Source organism: Vitis riparia, chromosome 8 (genome assembly GCF_004353265.1).
Source record: "Vitis riparia cultivar Riparia Gloire de Montpellier isolate 1030 chromosome 8, EGFV_Vit.rip_1.0, whole genome shotgun sequence".
Classification (NCBI taxonomy): domain Eukaryota; kingdom Viridiplantae; phylum Streptophyta; class Magnoliopsida; order Vitales; family Vitaceae; genus Vitis; species Vitis riparia.
In genome coordinates, this window is record NC_048438.1 from 17,218,618 (window position 1) to 17,231,261 (window position 12,644).

At 35.4% G+C, this 12,644-nt stretch overlaps 2 protein-coding genes across 5 annotated transcripts; one reads left to right on the forward strand and one right to left on the reverse strand.

The window, feature by feature from the left end:
* Positions 1-1,837: 1,837 nt before the first annotated feature.
* On the reverse strand, positions 1,838-7,682 carry LOC117920504 (mitochondrial fission protein ELM1). 4 transcript variants are annotated; one of them, XM_034838081.1, is made up of 12 exons: positions 7,347-7,669; positions 6,502-6,643; positions 6,221-6,287; positions 5,180-5,276; positions 3,921-4,070; positions 3,703-3,829; positions 3,000-3,112; positions 2,860-2,923; positions 2,677-2,770; positions 2,463-2,571; positions 2,006-2,145; positions 1,838-1,970 (listed from the first exon to the last, which is right to left on the reverse strand). In XM_034838081.1, exons 1-11 carry the CDS (start codon positions 7,488-7,490, stop codon positions 2,044-2,046), a joined length of 1,209 nt encoding a protein of 402 aa, XP_034693972.1. In that variant the 5' UTR covers positions 7,491-7,669; the 3' UTR covers positions 1,838-1,970; positions 2,006-2,043. The 4 variants fall into 4 exon arrangements, with proteins under 4 accessions (XP_034693972.1, XP_034693975.1, XP_034693974.1 ...); XM_034838084.1 differs by adding an exon at positions 6,780-6,985 and having other exon boundaries at positions 1,838-2,145; positions 6,505-6,643; positions 7,347-7,438; XM_034838083.1 differs by adding an exon at positions 6,780-6,985 and having other exon boundaries at positions 1,838-2,145; positions 7,347-7,438.
* A 158-nt stretch (positions 7,683-7,840) lies between these two features.
* Positions 7,841-12,342, forward strand: LOC117920505 (peptidyl-prolyl cis-trans isomerase CYP18-2). The gene is made up of 6 exons (XM_034838085.1): positions 7,841-7,981; positions 8,339-8,434; positions 8,590-8,651; positions 9,280-9,413; positions 11,694-11,778; positions 11,948-12,342. Exons 1-6 carry the CDS (start codon positions 7,910-7,912, stop codon positions 11,997-11,999), a joined length of 501 nt encoding a protein of 166 aa, XP_034693976.1. The 5' UTR covers positions 7,841-7,909; the 3' UTR covers positions 12,000-12,342.
* The last annotated feature ends 302 nt before the right edge of the window (positions 12,343-12,644 follow it).

Below are 12,644 nucleotides of genomic sequence, written 5' to 3' on the forward strand. Positions count from 1 at the left end.
GTGCTCAACGCAATTCCCTTTTCTATGTTGCTACACCCAGACAGTCGCGGAAGCAAATGCTTATCAATTATAAGCAGCAAAAAAATACACAATCATGAATTTAGCTTAATTGTTGTCGGCTTTTATCTTCGCAAGCCAGGCTGCTTCCTGCTTCTACTTTTTTCTAACGATGCAGGGGCATGTTCGGTAGAATTAGGAATACACATATCATGCCTATTTTTAATGATAGAAATGGAATTAACAACAATTGAAAAGGAAGTGAAATCTTATTTATAAACAGGATTTCAATTCATCCGGAGATATTTTAATTTCCTATTATAAGTTATTTTAAAAATACTTTTCAAAAATTTAAAAATAATTTTTTTTTTGGATAAATTGTTTTTAAAAATAATTTTTTATTTTGATTTTGTAAAAAATAAATTGTAAATCAATGTATATAATATAAAATAAATTTGATTCTGAATCTTATTAAAAATAAAAACATTTTTTAATTAAAAAATAAATAATTTTTAATAAAATATGAATATTAATATTATGTAAAATCATAAATTATATATATATTTTTTATAAATATTAACCTTTTATAAAAGCATGATTACTTTATTTTGTTAAAAATAAATAATGATATTTTAAAATTAATAATTGCTAATAATATTTTGAAAAATTATTAAATTTGTTACTTTGCTTTTAAAATTTGTTTTTTAAGAAAAAGATTAACCATAGTATTAATTTTTAAAAATAAATTTATTTTTAAATCACAACCTCAAATAGGTTTTTCTTATTTAGCCAAATATAAAACTCTCAAATATATCATTTTTGTTAAATGAAAATTAAAAATATATATTTAAAACTATATATATTGATATTATTGTCAATTTTTTTCATTTTTATTCTTCTTGTTATATATATATCCAAAAGTAAGAATTTGAATTACCAAACCATTTCCATTTAAGGAGAAATAGGAATGAAAAAAAAATCATTCCCATTCCTTATTCCCATCTATCAAAAAAACATGGCCTTAGGGGATCAAATTGTTCCTTGAGCCAAACAAAATATTAACTTTAGACTTGTTTTAAAAACTATTGTTGAAACAAACCATAGTTTGACAATAAATTTTAAATTATAGTTTCAAAAAATATTTTAAATATATATTGAAAATGCTGTTTCAATTTTTTTTTAAGAAATAAATAATAATAAATGAAGGATGAGAAAGATTATTTTGAACAAAAGTTTCTAAAAAGCATTTGTTTGACAATGGGATTATTTTTAGCCCAAACTCATTCTAAAGTTCTCCAACTTCTCAAAATCTGGATTTTGAGAATATTTTGAAACTATCATTCAAATTAGCCCTCTTGATTTGCTTCTTTTTTTTTCACATTAATTTGAATCCATATTTTGAAAATCCGACTTTAGTACAAATTTAGAAAGCGAGTTTCAAATGCCAAAATGCAATTTAAACCAAATTTAGGGGGGGGGGAAGGAGAAAAGTTTGTTTCTACACTTATTTGAAAAAAAAAATTATAAAATATAATTAAAAAAAATAAAATTCAAATCTCATAAACCCAGCCATTAAATATAATATCTAGAATGGTAAAAAATAATACCTAAAATGATAAAAATTAATACTTGTGATGATCCCGGTCAAAGATAATACACCATAAAAAGATAGTATCTTTGACAAAAGAGTGTATAAAATTTTAAATACTTTTAAATTTATACATTAAATTTGATTTTTATAAATTCAAATCCCATTTTCTGGTTTTTTTTATATACATTTACGACTAAATGGGTCATTTTGAACCAAAATTCAAAACCCACGGCAACATCCATTGATGTGGTATGGAAAAACCAATCAGGAAAATTTTCAAATCTGCAAAAGCAACTGCTTCTTCTCAACCGGTAGAAACCAGGTGAAACACCCCAGAGGCTGGAAGGGCTTTCAAGTACGAGGCACAAAATTGGAGTCCTTAAAAGCTTTATTTTTTATTTTTTATTTTGTTATCGATGTATGAAAGCATGATTTTCCTATAAAAAAAATGTCCATTATGATTGCACTTTCCATCCACGCTCTGCAAGCGCGTCATGCACTCGACTAGCTGCCTCTGCAGTGTCATTCAATGGAGAGTAGCTCCAGCTCTCAGATATCTGGAAAACCAAGCAACAAATTAGTAAAAAAAACATGGCACACAATGGTGGCAAGACCCATAAGCTGACAAGCATAAGAGGAACAGAAGAAAAATACAATATTTCTTCCCGTCACTCCCGGACTTCATCGACCCCTTCCATTTACAGGACATCCAGAGAGAAAACAAGAAACCACAAACACGGTAGTTTAGAGTCTAGCCTATATATTCCCATTGATCAACATCGGAAAAAAACATGATATATGGCCATAATTACGAGAGGACATTCTTCTGCAATTTTTTCAATAATCAGCAGCATAGAACAGAACAATCACTTACATTCTCTTTACCAGTGAATGGCCGAACCACTCCTTGTTCCAGCAGAGATTTGTGGAAGTCCGCAAACTTCCATTTACAATGCTCAGCTCCAATTACATATACCGGCTTCCTGCAAAATTAAAAAAAGTAATGATAAGAACCGATAAACTTCAGTCTGAAAAATACTTTTAAACCAACCATTGCAAAGAGGGTGAAAACCATTATTTAAACATACCCAGTACTACAAGCCTCACTCAACATACTCACTGAATCAGCTGTGATGACAAAGGCATCAGCCCAAGACAAATGCCCCATATGTGGATTCGGTTCTAAGCAGTATCACACAAATATGTGTCAACTAATCTTCTGTAAGAGTAGGACATATACTAGAAAATTTAAGTTAAGGATCAGTGAGTACCTTCACCATTCCAAATGTAAACCTTGGGATGATTACCAAGTTCTCTTACTAATATTTTGGATACCTGTCAATGACACAACCAGAAACAGTAAGCCACCCATCAAGAAAATGTATAAACCGATCACTGCAAGCATTTATACCTTCTCAGGAGTTCTTCTTGAGAAGGATATCCTGAGGCTCCCACAGCTCCATAGAACATTTTGTAGTAAAACCGTTAACTGCTTTGCTAGGTCAGCACCATATCGACAACTGCCTAAGGAAAAGGACAACTTGTAAGAGATGGACAATCTTTCTATAACTGATTTAGAAAGTGAAACAGCAGGAATAAATTGAAGAAAGAGGAATTCAATTTGTGGTTCTCCAACCAATAAAGCAGCTCTTGCAAGTGAGATATCATATTTGAAGTAAAAGATCATAGTGCCACTTATGTTGCAAACCAGTTTCAAGTCTACTACACTAAACCACAAGTCAATAACATGAGTTCCTTGGAGCTTTGAAGGTGCAACTGCTATCTCCACCTGGGTGGTGTCATATTGTAAATGTTTATAACAAACTTTAATGTGGACCAGTTAGTTTTGCATTGCAATGTTGCTTCAAAATTTTGGTCCTGGCTCTAAATGGTCATTGTTTTCTTCACCCCATACACCCCACACATAACAGGGCTGTGTTCCCATTTTGGATCTTCAATGAAACCACCTCGATAAAAAATTATCATTTTCACTATATATTTCTTTCAGGGATATAATGAATATTTCCCCAAAAATAATTCACCAAAAATTTATCCATTCAAATCAACTTAGAATCACTCTCAGGAAAAAGCCAAATACACATTCAGAAAATTACTTGCAGGTCCTCCAATGTTAACCACCAACAAGGGCCTGGCCAGAGATGCCAATTTGTCATGCCAGGCAGAAGCAGCACTCCTAAGTGCAGCAGAATCAGCTTGATGAAGAGCTCCAAGAGTCAGAACCTGATACTCGAAAGCTTAAACCGTGAGCTGTATCTTGATCATACCAACCCAACTGAAATTATCCCAATGAAGTTAACCCCTTGAAACATACCACATGTCTGTCAGGAGGTTCACGAGGAGTTATCCACCTCCGGAGAAACCAAGGGATTTGTTTCTGTGCATGAGGGGTCAATGGATAATAATCATGACGAGGGGTAATCACCAGATCAAACCTATTCAGACCTGACCTCGGGTGTTGTATCTACAAATGCAATTAAAAAAAAAAATGTTCAAATCAAGGCTGTAAAACTTTGAAGTACTTGGATATAGGAGCAAGTAATGCACCATAGCCAACTCAGTAAACATGAAAGAGAGAAATAATGAAAAGGTATAAAAACCGTATGAATAATTGATCAAAACATATGTTAGATAAATGGTAGCAGAGAAAAAAGGATGTGGATTACTTCAAGAGCAAACTGATTACCTGCATAGCTGGCAAGCATTACTTATCATTTTCCTAAGAGCACCTAAGTTGCTTTAGCAACATAAAACAAAAAAATCCATTTAGATGTCATCTCTCTTTCAAATGCTTAAGTTTTAATAAACTAATGAAGAGATTTAGTAGGCAAAAGTTGTTCCACTAGGACAGGGCATAATTTGAAATGGAGGACATGGGAAGAGGCTCAGAAGATCATTCTGCAGTAACAGAAAGGAGGAGGATGACTGATCTCTTGCAACGAAGGGTTCAGGAGACAGCATGGCTGCTGGATGAGGTTAGCGGAGCAAGGAAGACAGTCTTCGCAGGGAATGAGAAATGAAAGCAAGGGTTCCTTTGGTGGTTCTCAAGGGAAAACAACATGGTTTATATTCTATCATGGATGGGTTTGAGTAAGAGAAGACTTCAGATGGGGGGATGTGGGTGGTGCTTAGAAGATCTAGAGGTTCAAAATTGTGGTCACAATGAGGAAGGAAAATTCTTTTCTGCTAGTGGTGTCCAAGGAGGGTGGACAAATATTTCAGCAAAGGTTAATCCCAAGAGAATGAGTGATGGTTGTGATGTTCTCATTGACATAGCTTCTTGCAGTGAGGGGAACCACGTTCCAAGTTCTTCGAAAGGTTCAATTGGTACGTTTCAAGATTTCAATCCTGTGTCTGGCATTGGAAAAGTTCAAAGATGGGTCAACCAATGATGAAAATTTTGTTAGGGGCGAAGATCTAGGATTTCTCTTGCAAGTTCTTAATGCCAAAGAGGTTGAGGAGATACTGGATATGGGTCAAGTATTTCAGAAACAAATATGTTTCAATAGTGTAAAAACCAATGAATTGTCATCCCTAAATTTACAAACAAGATAAGAGAAAGATATCTCAAACCTGAACAACAAAAACATTTTCTGGAGCTAACTGTTTTATGTAGCTTGCAACAGGAATGGTATCCCTACCAGATGCAACCACCAATAATGGGCCATCCCTGAAAAAAAAAAACAAAACAAAAGAAGATTAATTTAACATATCTGAACCTTTGAAAATCTTTTCACCTGTACTCGAGAAAAGTTGGAATCCATTTAATTGAGCTAACAAGTTAATTGATCCTACAAGAAATCATTCACTTATGAGAATCAACAAAGATTCCTTCTTTATTAATATTTCTTCTTATCTGAGAAACCACATTCTTCACCTTGTGATGAATGACTACTTAGCTTCTACTTGCAAACTTCTTATAAACATTCTACAAACTTGTGTCTTTCCGCTGGAATTCTATAGAAATCCATTCATTGCTGTCCTGACCTCTTTTAAAAAATCCATCTTGTTTGTCTTATAAAAGTGATCCATCTTGAATGACTCAATCCTGGGAATCAGAAGTTTTGCAATTCCAAAATGATAAAACATCTGCTAGGGTTCTTCAAAACAATAAAAGAAAGAAAAATTCCTCGAAGGGAATAAGATTAGGCTTTGACCCAAAGCCCTAAATATAAGAGCCACCTATACTTCCAAAGTGAATTAACTATTTTCCCCTTCTTTCAGGATTTTATTCACATCAAACAAAGATGTCTCATGATCAACCTAAAACCATTCTATAAGAATCCCCTTTGTCAAGTCAAGCTACATCCATATATTTAACTCCTGCTTTGCAATAATGTAGGTCGAGAGAAAAAGAACAGCCAACCTTAATTTACCTAGAGTCCTGAGGTAATATTTGACTACATAAAGAATACTTATTAGATTGGATTAAAATCTATCTTGCATTAGAGGAATTGGAGTGAATAAACCACAAATGGCACAACAATATATTCATATTGAGTTCTTGTTGATAATGGATAATTACACGTAATTTTCAATTGCAAGTTCATCTCCATAAAAGATGGTTCAAAAACTAGAAGTTGGGACATTGAAAACCAAAAAATGAGAACATACATCTCAAAAGTTTCACGAGCCATTTTTGAAATATGCTTTGCATCAGCTTCTAGGATATCCAACACGCCTGCATCAACACCATTTTCATTAGAAAGACACGGTAATCAATCCTCCTGGATTGGTAACTCAATTTATATTCTCTTTTCAAAGTCTTTAAGACCTCTTTATGCCAAAAAAAAAAAAAATCAAATCCACCCCAATCATCAACAGCACATGTCATGTTCATTATTGTATTTTTCATACTTAATGTAAAACTGAAAAGAGTTATAAGCCTGCACTACCACATTTTTCAGCTGAAAGATGGATCGATTTTTTCCCCCTGACTGTTTGGAATTGCTTCATGACATAGTCTAATTTTTTGTGGAGAGAAACTGGAAGCCAATGAAGCCGCTCATGTATTCCTCCTCTTGGTCTAGTAACACGCTGCCAAAGTGATGGTGAATGAGAAATTCTTGGTGAAAAGTAACAAAAGAATTAGTGACATTGTCAAAATAAGTTGCAACATGTTCTGCAAAATTACTTTCTTGTGTTTGAGAATTCGAACAAGACAAGTGCAAACCTTGAAGAAATTAGGGACCGCTAGCAAAGTATCACAAGCCTACTACAGTATTCGCAATATGTTAATTTCTCTTCATCAATTTGGGTACTTAAGGGCGCTGACCTATACTTCCATTGGCCAAATCCAAGCTAATCAAATATAAAAAGATTCAATAAAACAAACAAATACTAGTTCCTGGTTTTGTTTGTCTTTGTTTGCTGGGAAACCTGAGGAGAAGAAAAGAATATCAAACTAAGTTTCAGGCAAAGATTGGACCGTGGGAAGATCAATGGAAAGGAAAAGAAGGATGAAAATTGATTGAGAAAATAGTTAAGTAGTTTTCAGAACTTTTGTTTCTTTTCCTTTCCTTGGTTCCTGAGAAAATGAAAAACTCAACTCAATCAACCAACAAATTCAGTTCCGTGGAGGTTTTAGTTCTTCATGGTCCAAGAAAGGCTTCTCGGCAACCAAACAGAGGCTAAGATTCAAAAAGCTTGCCAAAAAATAAATGAACAACAGTGCAGAAAACAAATAAATATTGGAAACATAACATAGACAAATCAATGCAAGCACTGCAGTATTACTCACAAATAAGGATTGGTGATTGGAGAGCCCCAAAGCACGAACCAAGCCAATGCTCTGATTCTCTGAGCCTGCGAAGCCGTTTCCGATTACAATTGCTCGTCTGATTACACCGTAGAATCCACCTCCGAATATCTCCGGCCCGCCCATCGAACCACTAGGCGGTTCGGGAAGCCTGATCAATCTCGAGGGATCACCCACCCCTACCTGCTTTTTGCAGAGGCATTGTTAGGGTTTCCGTTTTCATTTTTTCAAACGTTAGGATTTGGATGGAGCGGTGGCATCGGCATATATGCGCCTGTATCACGTGCTCCATGTTTGCTCTCTCCACAGCCGTCCGATTAGTAGACCGTTGCAACAGGAATCGGAACCAGTGGCCATTGGTTGGGCATACTTGTGTAATGTGGGCCCCTGCTCTGGAAACTTATGATTGGGGGCGGACTACGGACGGTTGGCCAGGCCCATGGGTCCATTTTCAAAAGAATCACATCGGGTAATTGTGAAATGTGAATAATCTTCTCATTCTCTCTGGAACACCGAACACCCTTTGCTTTCTGAGTCTCTCTAGGATGTGGGGAAGTGCAGATGGAGGAGCTCCAGAAGTCACTCTCGAGACTTCCATGGGTTCTTTCACGGTCGAGGTCTGTCTCACTTTTTTTTTTCATTTTATTTGTTATTGTTTTTTTTTTTTTTCCCTCTCTTTACCGTCTGTTTGGTTCCTGAGAATCCGGGGAAGAAAATCCGGGAAAAAACGTTCTTCTTAAATCTATAAGTTCTCTGCTTTTCTCAAAAGTGAAAAACCCAAGCTCAACCAAACAGGTCGTTATATTAGGATGGGTTTAGTGGAGGTTTTTCGAATTTCTAGGTTCCGAATAAGAAAAAATCTTCAGATTCAGATATTTAATTCATTATGTAGTTTTTGCACATTTTCTCAGCGATCAAACAGACCGGTAGTTAAAAGATCCGTATATCTAAATTATCTTCTGCTTGTGAAACAGCTTTACTACAAGCACGCACCGAGAACTTGCAGAAACTTCTTAGAACTCTCCCGCAGAGGCTACTACGACAACGTCAAATTTCACAGAATCATCAAAGTATTGCTCTCGCTCCTTAGAGTGGGTGAATTTTTTTTGTAAAGGAAACTCAATATGAGAACCTAGGGCAAACTAAAAATGAACATGTCCAAAAATTATGTGGCAGGTCTTTTCTAGGAACTTAATGCTAACATTTCTATTTTTATTCTGAGCAGGATTTCATAGTCCAAGGTGGAGATCCCACTGGCACAGGAAGGGGAGGAGAATCCATTTATGGATCAAAGTGTGATTTTATTTTATTCTTTATGATATTTGCCCCTTCATTTTTATTGAACATCTAAACTTTGTGTTGAGTATTGATCTCGGACATCTCAAATTCTGTCCTGAAAATGTAGCAATTCTTCCAGAAAGAGACTAGTCATAACAAGATCTGAATTGTTTCAAATTATATCTTAGGACTCAAAGAACATCAGAGATGTGATTAAACAAACTGTTAATTTTAGATTTAACAACCATATTCAATAAATATTATTTAATAATCTTGAGCTTCCTCAAACTGAATATGGTTTTGAACGGTTTACCCCATCCCACAATGTGGAATTGGTTGATAGAATTATTGTATCATTAAATTTTTAACACACTTTCTCTCTTACAATTTCACTTAATCGTGGCATTCTGATTAGTATCAGTGTGGAATTTTATTTTATCTATTGTTTTGAGATGGGATCAGCAGTAAGGTATGGATAAATAACATAATGAATCAATGATAATATTGCAAACCTATATGTCATTCAGTTTCTCACGCCTTGCTTGTTTCAATTTCAAACATGCTCCCCATGCATGTATTAGCTTCTATGTTTAAAACTTTCATTTTATATCATGACCTGTTTCTTAACACGTTTCAGATCAAAGTTTGAGGATGAGATAAAACCAGAGCTGAAACATACTGGAGCTGGTATTTTATCCATGGCAAATGCTGGTCCAAATTCAAATGGAAGCCAATTCTTTATTACCCTGGCCCCAGCACAATCACTGGATGGTAACAATATGATCCTACTCAATAATTACCATTACAATTTATTTAATCTATCTTTATGGAATGTTCATGAAATATGCAAACTTTTTTCTCCTGTAAATAGGAAAAGTGGGTCCCTTTTATCACCGGGAAACAGGATAAGTGTGAGGGCTGACCTTTCTTGATTGTTTTTACACTCTTTGATCCACTTAATTAGCATACACCTTGTAAGCATTCCGTTGTAGGATCACACCCAGAATACATTCTGCTTATCTGCTTGATCTAATTCTCATAGACTCATAACTTTGTGCAATCTTTGTCAGCACTTGCAGATGGGCTGTGAGCATGAAATTACATGATTAAAATTGCTTACAGCTTCTTATTCTTCTCCTTCTCCTTTGTTTATGTCCTTACTGTAGATTTTAAAAATATTGTTATCTGATATTTCTTCTTCTTATTCATTTATATCCAACATTTAGTGTACTATTGATATCCAAGAATGGGTTTCTGGAAATTTTCTTCTGTCATTAGAATAATCACAACATTCAAGATATTGTCTTGTCTAATGTCCATGATACCTTCTTGTTTCTTGTCCATTTGTCACTTGGTAGTTAGCCCTTTTCTTAAAAAAAATTTAATGTTATTTTTATTTTCATTTCTGGTCCTACATATATATATAAGTATATACATAAATCCTTGCATCTTGTGTGATGCTTTTTTGGTAAACTGGCTGTTAGAATTATTGAGAACCAGATGACAGCTTTGGGTAACTACAAATTTGGGCAGATGTGTTTGCAAGCACCAGTTCATGAATGGGCACACAATGGGGAAGAGGGCATATTTAGGAAACATTTTCCATCCAGAATTAGCTTTAAGTGATTCTATATCAGTCAGACTGGTGTTGGGTTCCTGCAGAGGAACATGCTACTTGACAAATTAAAATCTGAAGTTCCTCCACAGTGAGATGGGGGATTTTCTTTAGGTGTTGGGTGTACATGTAAAGCTGCCATTCCCTAAGGAATAGGTTCGGGTGTGTGTATGTGCTTTTCCATGATTTATCTCTCCATTATATATGAAGAAAGATAACCGATTTAAAAAAGATCTGGTATTGTTTTGGTGTTTTATGTGTACATAAAAAATCAACTTTGAATGATAAAGGGAGGAAAAAAAGAATGAAGCAGGCAACATGATTTTTTTTTTTTTTTTGATAGACAAAGAGACAAAATTAAATTAAAACACGCCAAAACAGGGGGCGCTCCCTATGTACATAGGCAGTATACAAAGAAAGCCAAACCCAAGGCAACAAAGGAGGGAAAAAACCTAGAGAGGACAAAGTTAACCAACACTCCAATCACCCAACAAATTCAGAAAAGAGAGATAGTCCAAGTCCATAATCTGTTGAGACCACTCAAGAAGAGAGGTTCCTCAAGCTCGTATCTGACATCTCTTCCTCTTAGAACATTCTTCGATTTCGCTCCCCCCAAATACACCAAAACAAACAAATAGGCGCCATTCTCCAAACTACACCCTTTTTCTTCCCTAGGCCCTTAATTTTCCATTTAAGAAGCAGATTTCTCATTGAGTCCGAGAACACCCACATCACCTCAAAAGAAGAAAGCACCGAAGTTCATAGCTCCCTTGTCTTACCACAATGAATTAGAATGTGGTCCGCCGATTCCTCATTCTCTTTACAAAGATTGCATCAATTAACCATAGACCAACCCCTCCTCATTAACATATTAACAGTAGAAATTTTACCCCAAACTGCTTCCCAAGTAAAAAAAGGGGTTCTTAAAGGGACATACGAACCCCAAACCTCCTTTGCTGGAAATAAGGGGTTGTTCTCCACTTTTAAAAACCTATAATAAGATTTAACACTAAACTTTCCTTTCCTCTCAATCTTCCAAACTAAAGAATCCTCCCCTTCTTGGACCTTTACTGCAGAAATGTGAAGCAGGCAACATGATTGTTTTTTGATACAATGGAGTGGAAACATAAAAAGAATGAAGCAGGTGATGCGATTGTACTAAAGGCGCTTCCATTTTGCTGAAATTTGTGTTGTAGCTCTTAGTTTTCATGTCATTCACTTTTGCCTCAAAATCTGCCCGACTTTACTAGGCTAGAACAGGAGCCCCCTTCCAGATAGATTTGTCATCATATGTTTGCCTCCATTTGTTTGCCTTCACATTAAATCTTCAATGAACCTATGATTTGGATTATCCCATTCTTATGTCAATCTGTCTATGATTTTATATACCATGATTGATAATATGCTTACTCAATTGGTTTTCCTGTATCATCCAGGGAAGCACACAATATTTGGAAGGGTATGTAGGGGAATGGAAATTATCAAGAGACTTGGTAGCGTTCAAACAGATAATACAGATAGGTAAGTCTTGCTTCCTTATATATGCAATCCAAGGCTATGAAATATTTATGTTTCTACTTTCTCTCTGATAGTGGTCTAGGGAAAGCTAGTTTTAAGCTTTTTGTTAAGAGGCATATTTTCACGTAGATAGGTGAAGCAATACTAACATGCCTTCCCCTGTAATTCCCAGACCCATCCATGATGTGAAGATATTGCGTACAGCGGTGAAAGACTTGCAGTGAGTCCAGTGACAGGGGAAATCAATTGTTACGAGAAGGCATGTTGTGATTTTGATTGATTCACTGTTTATTGAGAATGTGATTCTAAGGCATTAGGATTATTACTGAAACCGAAGGATAAAAGAAATGTAGAATGGGATTACATTGAAAAATGATTTTGCAAGTCAGATCACTGTAAGCTTCGCGCGCTTGATGCGTGCTCACCGCTACCATCTCTGATACTTCTCATGCAACTTGGCGATTATAACTTATGCTTTTGTAGTAACTGGTCGTATGGGTTTGTAATAACAGGGATAGGAATGACTGTAGCATGATATCTGAAAATTCACGGAAAAGAATTTGAGTAGATAATGGTCTTCTGAGATTTCATTGGGTCTAAGAGGAGAGATTAACATGCCCGACTAAATAAGTCAGAGGGCTTAGCCTTTTCCTTATCAGCCTCGGACTTCACGTACAAATGGTAGGAACTCGATGTTTCCAATCATTGATATTCTCAAAAGCATGCTTTTTCCACGTTGCAATGCATCAAAGAGGTTGACATAGACGAAGCTCAACAATCCTTGATTTGAGTAGGCTATTAAAAAGATCCCCATGGGCGAACATGATGCTAATGGATGTACACATGGATGTCCAGGCCAACCCAATTTT